Raw genomic sequence first — 15,614 nt, 5'->3', positions numbered from 1 at the left:
CCCTCCCTCCCTCCCTTATTTCCTTCTTCCCTGCCTCTCTCCTTCTTCCCTCCTTCCCTCCCTCCCTTCTTTCCTTCCTTCCTTCCTTTCATCTTCCCTCCCTCCATTCCTTCTGTCTCTTGAGAAGATTTAGTAAGAATTGATTGTAAGGTAGGTAAGGGGAAACAAACATAAATGAAGTCTTTAAACTGAAAGTGACAAAGCAGATTAATTTGGGGTTCAGACCAGTGAGTCCAGAAGCAGATGCATTTCCTGTGGACATGCAGCATCCTAGATCAGGGTGAAAGCTGCCTTTTAATATTGCCATGTGGAAAAAGATAACACTTGGAATTGTACCTTATATTTCTAGACCCAGAGAAACTGCCAATGGTTTTGAGCCAGAAAAGTAAAATGTAAAAGCATGTTAGCACTAAAGAAGCTATGAGAAGCTATGACTGAGTAACTTAGCCTCCAGAGAGTATTAGTGATTAGTACTGTGGCTCAAACCTAGAAGGTGGGTAAGGTGAGTCATATGGGGGATGGTGGACAAGATGGCTCAGCTGGTGAAGGCGTTTCCCGCCAAGCCTGAGGACCTGAATTCCATTCTGGGACCTCCATAGTGAAAAAAGAAAACCTACTTTCATGAGTTGTCCTGCGACCACCATGCACACGTTGTGATACACATGCATACAGAATAAATAAATTATATGTAATAAAGTTAATAAATAAGAACTTGGCATAGGAAAAAGCATAAATAGAAATTCAAAAGGTGTAATCAACTTGGATAAATATGACTGGTATAGAGACATCCTCTAAATAAAAATTAAACTAGAAGCCATGTAGCTCAGTGGTAGAGAGAGTACTTGCTTCATAAATGTGAGGCCCTGGGTTTAATCTCCAGAATGCCAGAAAAAATTATAAAAGACTAACACAATGGAAAAATAGGCAGAAATATACGTTCATTTAGTTCACAAAAAAGATATGCTACAAATGATATGACTATACACATACTCATGTTCATATGAGTTTGTATCATGTTCATATGAGTTTGGATGCATGTATACATATATATGCAAGACTAGTTGGCAACCCTATTTTTTCTTAGACACCTGTCTGGATAGGCTAAACCAACTGGCCTTCGAGCTCCAGAAATGTGCCTGTCATTGCCTCCTTGGCCTTGGAACTGCAGGTATGCACCACCACATCTCCCTTTTTATTGCGTGGGACCTGGGAATTGAACTCAGGTGTCAGGCTTGCCCTATAGACAGTGACCTATCTCCTCAGCTTACAAATGACTTATAAAAGTGGTTCAGTCTTACTCCTAAAACAGCAACAACAACAAAGACAGATTCAAACTGCAATAAGACGGCATGTCTTACTGATCAGGATAAATTTCCAATCTTGTAGTAACAATATGGGCAGAGTAGGCCTTTTAATATACTGATGATAGGAACAAGAATTGTCTCTGGAAAGAGAAATGCCATTTGTGAACAACCAATTCTCCGCCTAGAGACATATCCCAGAGATAAATTGGCAAAACCATAAAAAGATAAATTCATACAATTATTCTTGTGGCTGTTTGTTTCTAAGCAAAATATTGGAAAGAGCACAGGTATTTGTCAGTAAGGAAGTTGTGTGCAAGGCCGTTCTAAAAAAGAACATAGATGGTGTCTGGTGATGTGGTGTGGTTTCCAAGATACAGTTTTCTGAGAACTAGATAGTCCCTAAAAAGCACTATTTCCACGAGAGAGATGTATAGCATACATTCTATAAGAGCTCTGCAGTCATTTCTGTAAAAAGGAAAATAGGCATATCTACACATTTTGTGAAAAGAAACACTGAAGGGGAAAAACCCACAAACCAAGTAAACATAGCTACCCTAGGAAGACAAAAGGGAAGGTATTTGAAGTGAGACTTTACATTTTAATATCATTTTTCTATAAATTTTTATATTATTATTGTACCTTTGTGTAACGAGTGAAGTGTATATGCCACTGTGTGATTGTGGAAGTCAGATGAAAACTTGGTGAAAACAGTTTTTATGTTGGTATCAGAAATCAGACTGATTTGGCCAGGCTTGCAAGCAAATGCCTTTGCCTTCTGAGGGTCTTGGTGGCTCCTTGATGTCCCTTTGACTATCGGTAGTTTTGGCCTTGGAAAATAAACACAGTTTGAAAGGTAGGAAGCACATGGGCATGGTCTCCGTTTTGTTGCTGCAAGAAGCAAAGCATGGCCTTTAGGCCTTCAGTTTTAATAGTTTTGTCATTAATCTGTGTGTCGTTTAAGGCTATCTGCTGCTAGGTGCAGTCTGCATCAAGGTTACTTTGTTCTTTTGCTTAATTAGTCCTTTAAAAACATGGTTTCGTTTGCTCATCCGCAACTCCTCAGCAGTCCTGGGGAACAGCATCCAGTGCAGTACACCAGTTAGAAAGCCACGTCGAGCTTCTCTATCACACACACTCAGGGTGATTTCATATTTTTAGGGAAAGAATTAAAAATAGATTGCTTTGCTTCTTACTTCATATGTGAGACTTACTTCTAGCAAATGACTTCTAGCAGTCTCTGAAGTGGGCGCCAAGCAGCTGAAGGTCAGAGATCCATTTCTGATGAGTTCTCAGGTACGAGGATGTCCCTCATTGTTGTCACTGGCCATTGCCTAGGTCCTCTGGGGTGTCTTCTGCTCATTTCTTTCAGTAGTCCAGGCGTCACACACATTTGAAAGTCATGTCTTTTCCGTAGGTGCCTTGAAAGACTAGAAAGCCATCTCTGCGAGCTCGTCATCACATGGAAGGGAGAGCCAGCAAGGAGCCATTACTTGTTGGCAGTGGCCAGTGCCTTCAGGCCTCACTCTTTTCAATATATTTGCCTCCAGATGTTTAATACATACAGTTGGAATGTATTCTTACGTCTTCTTGCAAAGCTATATGTCTTTTGTGAAACCTTTTTGTTTCCTTCGTTGATTGTGTTGTCTCTTTGCATTTTTAGATTTTCTTGTAATTGTGTTGCTGGTTTGGTGACATGATTATTAATTTCTTATTCAGTAAAATGAAGGAAACCTATTTTATTAAGAGAACAAGTTAGGGCTGTAGAGATGGCTCAGTAGGTAAGAGCACTGTTGCTGTTTCAGAGGGCTCCTGTTTTGTTCTAGCATCCAGTTGGTGGCTGACAACCAGGGGATCTGATTCCCTCTTAGAACTCTGTGGGCACCAAGCACAAATGTGGTGCACATGCATACATGCAGGAAAAGTATACATTCACATAAAAATAAGGTAAATAAGTCTAAAAAAACCCAACTTTTTAAACTAGTATAACAAGTTGAAGTGGGACATTATAATCTCAGATTTTAGGAGGTGGAGAGACAGGGGTGGGGTCCTGGTCAGGGTCATTCTCAACTGTATAAGGATCCCCAGGGCAGTCTTAGCTACTTGAGACTGTTCCAGACACACAAAACAGAACAAAGACAATAAATTACACATCAAGATCTGAAAGTGCTGGACATTCCTAAATAGAATTCTTTCTCACCTGAGTGTCAGCACAGAATGAAGTGTCAGTTGCCTTTCTTTTACTAGGGGTTCTTTTTGTAAGAGCTTCCGAATTGGGGCACTTGAGTCTTAATTTGAAGAGTTCAGTGTCATATAAATACAAGATATCCAAGTATTCCAAGTAGTACCCATTACCAACTGAGTTTTTTTTATCTTGTATGTCTGTCTTGCATATGTTTACGTGTGATGTATGTATGTGTCTGTGTGTGATTTATATAAAGGCAGGTGAACACTTACTGTACATGTATATGGGGGTCAGAGAGCAACCTCCTATGTTGATCTTTGCCTTTCACCTTGTTTGGGGTTGGGTGTCTTTGTCGTTCGCCCCTGCATGTCGCACACCAGCTGTCCCACAAGCTTCCGGAGACTCTCCTATCTCCACCTCCCATCTCGTCTCAGGTTCACTGGTGTTACAGATGTGTTCTGTGTGGTTTCTGGTGATTCAAACAGAAGTCCTCACACTTGCATGTCATCTGCTTTATGCACTGAACCATCTCCCAAGCCCTCATTTGGATCTTTAATGGATAATACATTCAATGTGTTATCCATCCAATGAATGTGTTAGCTATTCACTATGTAATTAGATAGGTGCTAAGTGTTTCCTATGTTCCGATCACTATGCCAGGGCCTGAGAGTAAAGTGAGTATAACTGGACTTGATCCTAGGATACCTAACTTTGAAGAGAAGCTTCAAGCAGTTCCAACAATTGAGCCTTGGCCCTGGGTCTCTAACAGTGTCTTACCCAGCTGTAACGAACCACAGTTGTTTTCCTCTTTCTGAGTTGGTTTTTCCATCTGTCAAAGGAGAGTTAGGTCTCAGTGACCCCCAGAGTTGTACCTTCAGTTGAAATGCTGTGATCCCAACATTTTCTTAGTTACTTTGGGCTGTCGTGGGGGATGAAATTAGACAATTTTTTTATGAAATCACTTTAAAAACTATTAAGTGTTATATAAACAAAAGTATTATACTTTACTAATTTGATGTTCTAAGCTGATATTTTTTTGTTCCAAAGAGCAAACACATGAAGTGTTATAACTATGGCCCAGATGCTTAAGGAGAAGGACAGCCTTTTCATGACTCTCTAGGGCTTCCATAGTGTCTGCTACTGTCTCATTACTGGGTAAGAAACACTCACTGTACTGGGCGCTGATTTAGACCACAGCTTCCACAAGCTTAGTATAGTTATACGTGAACCACATTTCCAGATGGGACCATTTTGAGGGATCTGTTCTCTACTGGGTTTATAAAATTCTAAGTTAATAGTAATGCTCCATAACTCTGGGTTGATTGTACAATACAACCATTTGTCTAAATGTACCTATTAGAGACTGAATGTCTTTGACTTCTTTTGTCCATTAGATGGTTTTGAGTGTGACTAGAGAGAGAGCTCATTAGTTAAGAGGCCTTGCTGTTCTTGCAGAGGTGCCACAGCTGTAACTCCAGTTCCAGGGAATCCAGTGCTTTCCCTTCCCTTTCCTCTCCTCCCCTCCCCCTTCTTCTCCCCTTCTCTTCCACACTTTCTCTCTTCCTCTCTTCTCCCATCTATCTATCTATCTATCTATCTATCTATCTATCTATCTATCTATCTATCTATCTATCTATCATCTATCAGAGACAGGGTCTCACTATGTACATCAGGCTGGCCTTGAACTCAGAGATCCACCTGCCTTTGCTTCCAAGTGCTGAGATCAAAATGTGCACTACCACACCATTGTGTTTGAATTATTGTTGCATATTTGTTCTCAGGCTTAATTACTTTAAAAACTCTGAAGTTTTTAATTAAATATGATTGTTCTTCACAGGTTTTCATAGTGTATAAGTGTTTTTAAAGGGCTTAAAGATGTCTATTTTTATTTTTTAAACGTATGAGTGTTTGCATGCACTTGGGTATGTATATGTCTGGTACCTGAGGAGGCCAGAAGAGGGCATTAGATGCTCTAGAGTTATCATTAGAGGATTGTGAACCACTGTGTGGGTGCTAGGAAATGGTGCTGGTCTTCTGTAGGAGGACCTTGAGCCGTCTCTCCAGTCCCACTAAATTATTTTTATTTATTTATATGTATCTAATTGTGTCTGTATGAATATACACATCTATGTAAGTGTCCATGGAGCCCAGAAGTGGGCATCAAATTCTCCTGGAGCTACAACTATAGGCAGTTGTTAGTTAGCAGATGTGGATGCTGGAAAGTAAACTTGGTTCTATTCATTCTGCGTGAGCAGCGAGGGTTTTTAATTGCTGAGCCATCTCACCAACCCTGATACTTAGTTTACTTTATCTATAGTTACTGCTAGTTTATTTAATTTACTTTTGGTATGTGGTGAAAATCTTTCCGTAAAAGCTGTATCTGAAGTAAAATTTGAATTTTTCATTGCAAATTACTTTCAGCAAAGAGTAAATGTTGCTCATTACCCTAGTAAAAGGCTTTGAAATTAATTTTATGTTTATTGTATGATTATAGAATTATGTTCACCTTTGAAAAATGAAACCATTACTTCGTATTACTGGTAAATGCATGCCTAATGGTTCGGCATCCTTTTTCACTTATGATAGGAAAATAGAGTTCCATTGTGAAAGCTCGAATTGAGTTAGTCAACCAGAAGCGAGCCTCTAATTGTTTCCAAATGCTTACTTTTACTTTTCCTGGAGGGTTTGGATGCAGCTCTAATTCTTAGCTCAGTCAGGAATTTGCTAAGCCTGTCTTTTCCTCCATATCCTTTCATTATGGCTAGATGGATCCATGCTAAAATCCGTTTTATGATTCCCCGTTATGATAGTTAATCAGAAAAGTATGGGCAGAAACCCCTGAGCTAGACACAATTTTGAACAGCAAAAGCTGGCTATGCTACGGACGTTTTTCCATCTTATGGACTTTGAAAATGACCTTGGTTCTGAATTGCATCTCCCTGTGTGAGAGAGCAGGCGGTTTCCCCCAGCAGTTGGGTGTCCAACCACAGCTCCAACAGCTGACATTCTGACACCGTTTCAGGTCATTGTTAGGAAAACCTGAAGCATATTTGTGTGCTGCAGTGAGGTTTTTGCTGTGATGTACTGGCCGTTCCAGTTTCCTTAGAAGAGCCGAACAGGGAAGGTAATGGTTAGCCCTGTAAGTAGATGAAGCCTTTTCTGACTCACCCTTTCCTCTTCTTGAGAAATGAAGACCTACAGAAGAAGACAAAGAGTGTGGATTAAATGTACCGTAGTCACGTCATTTCTTGGCCGGACTCCTTAGTAGTGTGCACAGTAGATAGGGATGTTGCTCTTTAGCTTACGTCCCAGTATTCTTAACTATCAAACTCATTAATTCCTCTCTAGTTGTGTTTTGTTCCCAGCCATCTCTGACCTGTGGAAGGCCTGGAGCAGCCTGCGCTGTTTTGTAGGACGGCCTTCTGTTTGTATGTTCTTCCTTCTGGGACAAGTGTTCTGATGGAGATGTCTTTCACGTTCCCGTGGCTTTCACTTTCTCAGCCTTTACTGTCTGTACGAGTGCTTTTTCTCTGTTAATAATCTCATGTGTTCTAAAAGGATTAGTAAGTTTTCCTGACCTAAATGTACTCTTTTTAATTATGTTTAGTGGTATTAGCTGTATAGTATGTTCCATAAACACTTATATATCAAACACTGAAATGCTGGGGACATAAACATAAGCCATAAGCCATAAAGTACTTCTCAGTATATGTGTGTGTGTGTGTATATATACATATATATGTATATATACTGAGAAGTACTTTATGGATTATGATTTATATTTGTATATATATATATATATATATGTATATACACATATATAAACAACTTGATATTTTGCAATATAATAATTCTGTAGATACCATTAATTTTTCCCCTTTTTTGAGACAGTCTTTCTATGTATCCCACGTTGGCCTGCGCCTTAGAGTGAGGGAATTACAGACATGTGCACCATGCCCCGCACCATCCATGGTTTATAGGAGCAGAGAGTGGACATCTCATCATTCAGAGAACAGTTAGTAATCAGGAAATAGACCCCAAAGGAAGTCAGACTTGAAGTTTAAAGAACTAGTAGAAGTGGAACAAAAGGCCCACTTAAGAATGTTCTAGGCAGAGATTATAATATTAGCCAAAGCTTGAAAGAAGTAAACAGCACAGGGTCAAGTACAGCATTTTTGAAGAACTTAAAAAATATGGAGCAGGGATTGAGAGGAGGGAAAGATAGAGAGGATTAGAGACCTCCTTCCTCTCCCCCAAAATAGTACCACATTAAAGAGCTTGCATTTCATCCCTTAAGAAGTGCAGAGCTTTGACCCAGCCTTTAGTAGGGAACAGATAGGACCAAGTGCTTGTTTTATGTGGGTTAGCCTCCTAGCTCTATAGCAAGCAGTTGTTATGTATAGATTCATACACAGATCCCACAGAAACTGAGTAGCGAGTAAACATCATTATCATCTGGTCTCTGTAGCTCGGGAGGCTGTGGGCACGGCTGACAGAGTTCTCACTAGGCAGCAATCAAGTTGTCATTCCAGGCTGCAGTCACTGCAGGGTCAAGCTGAGGGAGAAGCCGCTTGTAGACTCCCTCGAGCAGTGGCTGACATACTTCTGTTCTTTGGGTCTGGTGAGCTGGATTCTAGTTTTTCTGCAGGTGTCTCTTCTTCTCTTGCCCCATGGACCTCTTTTACAGGAGCTCACAGTATGGCAGCTGTGAAGGGAGCAAGAGACAGTGAGGGCGGAAGGCAGATCGGAGGCCAGAGTATGGAAGCTGTCCAGGAGGCAATACTTCACCACTTGTCTTACACAGTGCCTGTTAGTATTAAATTGTTAGGTCTCCGCCTAACCTAAACAATTTAGAGTGAAGACCACATGGGAATATGCATCCTAAGGGTCTTGGGAGCCAGCTTTGAAGCTGCCTACCAAATGGACTTAAAGGCTGTTAGACTAGATGCCAAGGATACTTAGGAGGCTAGTGTAATCCAGGTGAAAGATCTGGAAATCACTGTGGCTATGGAGCAGGGTGAACTAGTTAACAGCTAAGTGTCAGGACAGTGTTTTAATTCATACAGCACAAAGGCTATGCCGGTTAAGAAGGTGTCACAGATGATGTTTAAGTCGTGGTTCTCATTGCTATCTTAGTAAACAGATGTTTTTGACTCCTGGCCGTGTTGACATGTCATCCTTGCTGCTACCCTGCCTCCATCCTTTAGTCATCTAGCCTTGTCCTCAACCTGGCTGTCACTGTGCTCACTCTTCTGCAAGACTCCAGTTTTTTCTGCCTGTCTAACTCTCCTTCTGTCTTTGTTCCCATTGCTATTCTTCTTTAGTCGGGGACCAGTCTATACTTAAAAGTTGGAAATAGACTTCTAATTCTCTTTCTGTGTCCTTTTCTTTAATCTAGATTCTAAAATGCCTGGTCTCTGTATCTTTCAGTCATTCAACCAACACTTATCACGGGCACACTGGGTGACCAGCACTTTACTAGGCCTCCTTGGGAATATGATGGTGAGCAAGACAATGCCCCTGTCCTTTTGGTCCGCATTAGTACGCATTAGTAGTTCCTCTTCCTTCTTACCTGGCAGAAATATGATGAATCCTTTAGGCACAGTTGTGAGTGTGCTGCTGAGCCCCTGATCCTTTTAGTCTGCATCAGTGTTCCTTTTTCTTATTTCTCAGAGATAGCACGAATCCTTAGGGCACAGTTCTACTTTGACCCTTCTGTGAGGTGCTGAGGGATCCCAGGCATGAATTCTCGAAGTCCCCTCCTGTAGCTGTTCCCAAGAGAATTCTATATTCGACATTTAGAGATTGCATACGATTAAAAGTGAACAGTGGCTTCAGTTGTTAAAGTCAGGGAAGCTGTTTCTGACCTCTCCCCTCCGTCTATAGCCAAGAGTTGAGCAAAGTGTCACCCTCTGGCTTACTGGAATCACCTGCAGAGCTTTGCAGACCTTTAGACATGGACCTTCCCTGGGTATTCTGATGTCAGTCTGTTAAAGCTGAAAGCAAATTAGCTTCAAGGTAAATCTTGTATCTAGCTGGATTCTGGGGTCACTGCACTAGCACCACCCTTACCACTGTGCTGTTAACAGCTTGTGTACACAGAGTCATCCAAATAGCCTAGTAATTCGGGCATAAGGTGGTGATCTCCAGTACCAGTCTTTTCCGTCTACTCCTAGAGGTGCCCTCACTCATCTGTGGGAGTAAATAGCCTACTCTACTGGGGGGGATGGGCCCAGTGGTTATGAGGACCAGGATTTAGTGCCCAGCTCCTACACTGGATGACTCAAAACTGACAGCATAGAGGATCTGAAGTCCTTTTCATATTTCCTAGGTACCCAGAAGCACAGGTGCATGAATACACTACACACACACACACACACACACACACACACACATTTTTTTAGAACTATGACTGGTAAATAACCAGATTAAGAAACAATAGATGGATCAACAGCTATATTAATAGATGTAAGTTTACTGATTCTGTGAGAAATGTAGAACAAAGACCAGTCGATTATTGTTTCCTGAAATTCTGAATAATTGTATTCTGTTCTTTAAAGAAGTATATTATTACCATCTTGCAAACAGAGATTGTTAAGATGTGGCTTAATAAACTTGTTTTTCCCCCTTAGTGTTATTCCACTTTTAAGAGAGTCTGTTGGAATATTAATGCAAAGAACTCCTCCCTCGTTGGAAAACACGCTTCCCCAGTGCTATCAGAGGGTAAGTTCTGCAAAGCATTGGACTATATGTTGTTTCCAAAGTGTTATGGTTTCATCTTTCATAAACATGGGTAGCATGTGAATATAATCTAATCTTTCTCTCAAGATTGCATGGTGACCATGAGTGTCATTTGTATAAGCCCAAGTGAATTGATTAGAAAGTATTGAACTTTACTAAAAAAAATGTATACACTGTCTTCATCTAGAAATTGAGCTATTAAAAAGCATAGAATGTGAGTAACAGATGAAATAAGTATATATTCAGCCATCTTAGTCACTGCTGTAAAGATCAAAGCAACTCTTATAAGTGAAGAGTTTATTTAATTTGGGGTTGCCTCCAGTTTCAGAGGGTTAGTCTGTTATAGTGGGGAGCATGGTGGCATGCAGGCAGGCCTTGCACTGGAACAGTAGTTAAGATCTACATCCTGACCAGAGAGACAGAGACAGACAGACAGACACACACACACAGCTTAATGTGGTCTTTTGAAACCTCAAAGCCAACTCCCAGTGACATACTTCCTCCAACAATGCCATACCTCTTCCAACAAGGCCACACCTCCTAATCAATCACACACCCTGGTGAGTAAGCATTCACCTGCATGGGCATATATACACCTGTATATAAGCCTATGGGGACCGTTCTCATTCAAACCGCTATATGAGTGTAATTAAAAATATGTACTTTTATTTATGTGTATGTGTGTTCCCGTGTGTGTATGCCACATGTGTGTGGGCACTGTTGAGGCCAGAGGGGGATCATCAGAGCCCCTGGAGCTGGAGTTACAGGAAGTTGTGAGCTGCCTGATGTGGGTGCTAGGAACTAAGCTCCAGTTCTCTTGAAGAGCCACAAGTGTTCTTAACTGCGAACCATCTCTCCAGACTTCTGGGTGGTTTTTGTTTGTGTTCCGTTATATTTGTTTTGTCTTTCTGGCATCCACTGTGTATGAGATTCTCTTGTGCAGTACTGGAGTCAGAGGGTGAACAAAGAAAGGTGCTGTGCTCTCACGGAGCGCTGTGCTCTCACGGAGCGCTGTGCTCTCTGGAGCGCTGTGCTCTCACGGAGCGCTGTGCTCTCATGGATCTCCCAGCCTGGCTAAAGTAAACATTAGGTGCTGCTGATGGTGAGCAAATGTCATCGATTCAATGAGAGAGGAAGTGAGAGTGAGGTAGATATGGATGGCTTCAGACTCAGCAAGGAAGCTGGAGCCAAGGAAACCGAAACCCCAGTGACCAGAAGTGTCCAGCTATGTACAAATCCTCAAATCCTTGAGAAGAATGTTCCAGGGAAAAAAAACGCTAATGTGAGACAGCTATGGCTGGAACTAATTTAGTGTATCTGGAGAACAGCAAATTAGGTTTTGTGGCTTCAGCATGATAAATAAAGGGAAAGTGATTGGAAGGTTGGAAAGGAGGCAAGGGCCAGATGTTACAAGGGCTTGGGCATCCGAAGAGGCTCAGACTCCATCACTCCCACTCAGTGGGAGGCATCTGGAATTCAGTGAATCCTGTGCTTTAACATGATTGCCCTATGTGGAGAACACGTTTTTTTGGGAAAAGCTGCCTGAGGCGATTGTCACTGGCAGCAAGATGGAGGCAAATAGACATTTGGGGTGTAGTTTTGAAGGTGGATTGTAGTAGAGAAGGGGAAGTGATGTTGTCTCACAGGTTGGTATATTGAATGCTATTGAGGTATGCCCAGCTGTTGAGGCTGAGACTACAGAGGTAAGTACTTGAGAGTAGGGAGTTGTTCCAAAGTAAGATTCTGTTTATAATGTATAAAAATTAAAATACCAAACAGGCATTTAGGGAGAATGCCAGCTAAGTAGCACATTTTGGAATGGTGGATACTGATTAGGACTGAAAAGATTTCAAGTCAGGCCAGGGAAGTAGCTCAAGGGTAGAGTGCTAGCCAGCATGTTCAGGCCCCGGGTTAGGTTCTCAGGGTGGGGGCCTGAGCATGGAAGAGCGTCTGAAGCATTGTGATGGCTGTGGTGAGGACAAAGGCAGAGGACACGTTCTGTTCTCTCAGCTTTGTGTTCACCTCCAGATCCAGAGCACGGGGGAAGAGCCAGAATGAGAATTTGCAGAGCTAAAATATAACTATTTCTTCTCTTTACAAACATAGGTCCATTTTGCATCTGTATTCAAAATTGTGTCTTTATGATAGATAGATAGATAGATAGATAGATAGATAGATAGATCAAATGTCCCTCTAGCCTCTTAACCTTTTCTCCAGGAGCTTTTTCTGTGTAATGAATTCTCTCCTGGCGAAGCATGGGTTGATTTTCCCTCCCCCTCATTTCTGCGACCTACTTTATCATTCCTTTTCTAGCTCCATAGCTTGCCCATACTTAATACTTATCTGATTTATGTGTTGAAATTAGAACTCCTGATAAGTGCTTGTTCATTCTCTGTCCCTAACCTGCCTCAGGCTCACTTGGAACATGCTGAGTACTCCATAGGCATTTGTCCAAACATGTCTTTCTAAGTAGGCGGACGAGTCCAGCTTTCTGACTCCCTTTATCATCTAATTTGGGTGTGAGGTGGCTTGTTCTCCATGCTGACATCTGCCTGCTGTTTCAGGTGCAACAGTTACAAGGAGTTTACAACTTGCAAGAACAGCACTTCTGGACACTCTGTTCTGATGTTTACGTTGGGACCTTGAAGCTTATAGTAGCCCCTGATGCTGATGCCAGGTGGATCTTAAGCCAAACACATAATATTTTTACTCAGGTATGATTTGTTACAAATCTCTTTTAAGAAACTTACGTTTCTCTGTATCTTGCTAGCTTTAAAAATCCTATATTTAACATATCAAATATAGAAGCTACTAAAGTAAAAAGAGGAGGAAATGTTCTCAATCAGAGTCAAACTTACACTATTTTCCTCAACAATCTCTCTCTCTCTGTCTCTCTGCCTCTCTCTCTCTGTCTCTCTCTTTCTCTCTCTCTCTCTCTCATTTTTTTCAGTGTTAGGTATTGATCTAGGGCCTTCCATTTTAGTTAGTATTGTTCGCTGTAGTCTAAACATTTCTCTAAGCAGAATTACTTTTCCGTGACATATGTCACTACGCACATATTTCTCTCTCTGCCTTCACATCTTCAGACATGAATATAATATGCAGTATAGTTAAATTCAAGGCGTTACATAAATTAGAGATTCTGCCTCCTGATGAGAGACACACATGCTTAGTTTGCTTATGAATGAATTACTGACAGATATAATGTTAATTAAGATTTACATAATCCTAATCTTTGATGCAGTTAAGACTCTGCTAAACTGTGCGCTAATTCTACTTGTTCAGAATTTTAACAGCTTTCTGAGAAGGCACAGTATATAAATGTGACCCATCCGTCTAGATGTGTATCATCGTGGCTTTCATAATGAAACTTTGGAGACCCAGGCAGTATGTCTGAACATTTCTCACATGGACTCCATGTTTCAGCGGCAAAGGAGAACAATGTGGCAGTCACCTCCTGCTACCCTCCCAGTGGGACTTCTGTGGGCCTCCTTGGCCTCCTGAGCACCTTGGCAATCAGTTTTCCCAGTGAAAGGGAATGCACTTCCTACTCTGAGACTTGTGCTAGCAGCCACTGTGTGTTGGGGCTGCTGGGACGGTAATCTCAGACCAGAGGGAGGCCTGCCAAAGTACAAACCTGGATTTTGGAACCAGGAAATGTGAACGTTCCTTCTGCTGCCTCTTCTGTTTCAGAAACTATATTTGGGCATTGAATATTTTCAGCTCTTTTATCAGCTAAGGTGCTGCCTTGTTGATTTCATTCCCTGGAGCTACCAGAGAGTCCCTTTGAGGTTAGCTATGCGGATATTCAAACCCATTCCCCAGTACACCCAGGAGAGCAAGAGGGCATGCTCATGTCTCTAAAATAACTTTTATTCCTACACTTAATGATTTTAATCTATTTTAGTTCTCATATACCAGAATAGGATATTTAAATAATTTATTTCTTTTTCTGCAATGTCCTTGTTGCATGAGTAAATATCAGGGCTTTCTGTAACAAATTTCATTTCAAGAAATGTAAATTGTTAAATTACTTTGTATTTTAAGTTACATCTTACTCATAACTGTCACTTATCATATTGAAACCGCCCACTTTTTTTTTTTTTTTTTTTTTGAGGGGAAAAAATCATGACCCTGAGGTGAGTGAAGTGTCTCAGCAGGTAAAGGGCCTTGCTGCCCAGCCTGGTGACCTGATCTCAGGGATAGGAAGAGAGACCTGACTCCTGAGCTCCCCAAGCACCCACACAAAATAACAGATAAAAAGTAACTAGATCAGATTTTTAAACACACCGATGCTTTCTCTTACTGAAAAGTTCTGGTCTTGGTTCTAAAGAAGGAGAACTTCCCTCCGAAGCCTCTCCTGCATTTGTTGAACTTTGTTTGTTTTCCTTACAGCTGACCCTAAGAATGGACTTTGGTTAAAGAAGTTGTTAGTTTATTTAAGTAACCTTAAATTGAAAGAAACAGAAATCAGAGAGTTGTAAGGTTTTATTATTTAGTTATCCGATGCTAAGTCTGTAGTGATTTTAGAACCCTGGGGCATTATCCTATTTAATACTATTTTCCAGGGCCACCGATTTCTCTTAAGGTGCTAAAGAAGTGGGCTTCTGTACAGGCGTGTAGTGTAGGGAAAGCAGCAGCTGCAAGTCCCTCTGGTACTCGGACTCCTTTGGGAATACCAGCTGGGTATAGGCCAGTGCTTAAGCCCTAGGTTTTCTTGTGTGTCAGTGTCTTCCTCATCATATGTCTAAACTAGTTTTCGAAATTATCAGTTGATATCTGGAGGGATGGAAAGTTTGGTTTTTGTGTTTACTTAGAAATAGAACAGAAAGTGAGGCTTGGGATTAGAAAGCAATTCAGTGGTCCGAGGTTTTTGTTTTAAACTGGCTATGATCACTTGTTAATCTTTTCATGGTCTACTTCACAATTATAATTACAACCTTGAACTTCTAAATGTGGTCTGTTTTGTTAGAAATAATGTTTGAAGAGTCGAGTCTTAAATGTATTCAGAGATCTAGAGTGTGTCTGAGGTTCATTATGCTCCTTGGTTCCTCAGAGCACAGAAGACAGTCAGGCCTCCTCCACGTTCTCCCCTGGCAGAGCCCCTACTTCATTTCCCAGCTCGCCGCTCTTCCCACAGTGCCTGCTAAGTCCTCAGCCCCCAGCATCCTGAGCCCCCGGCTTCCTGCTTCTGCCTTGTGTGCTCTGTTCTTTGACCCCAGAATAGAAGAGAACAGTTAGATACAGGAAGGAATTAGGTGTTCTCCAAAACACAAGCCAGAGTCCCTAAATTACAGCAGCCCCCGCCTCCTTCACCTCCTGTGTTCACAAGCCCTCCCTTTCACTCAGCAGTGGCTCATTCAGGCCTGTGCTGGCTGCTTGAGGGA

The 15,614-nt window shown here is 41.5% G+C and overlaps 1 protein-coding gene across 1 annotated transcript in view; it reads left to right on the top strand.

The window, feature by feature from the left end:
* Window positions 1-15,614, top strand: part of Slc30a7 (solute carrier family 30 member 7) — a 67,680-nt gene that overhangs the window by 42,048 nt on the left and 10,018 nt on the right. Inside the window, exons 9-10 of the mRNA XM_031375250.1 lie at window positions 10,119-10,209; window positions 12,792-12,941. Of these exons, the coding sequence (XP_031231110.1) occupies window positions 10,119-10,209; window positions 12,792-12,941 (241 nt within the window). The remainder of the gene's footprint in view (window positions 1-10,118; window positions 10,210-12,791; window positions 12,942-15,614) is intronic.

Source organism: Mastomys coucha, unplaced genomic scaffold (genome assembly GCF_008632895.1).
Source record: "Mastomys coucha isolate ucsf_1 unplaced genomic scaffold, UCSF_Mcou_1 pScaffold16, whole genome shotgun sequence".
Lineage (NCBI taxonomy): Eukaryota > Metazoa > Chordata > Mammalia > Rodentia > Muridae > Mastomys > Mastomys coucha.
Note: the sequence above shows the minus strand (reverse complement) of the source record. Positions and strands in the feature narration are given on the sequence as shown.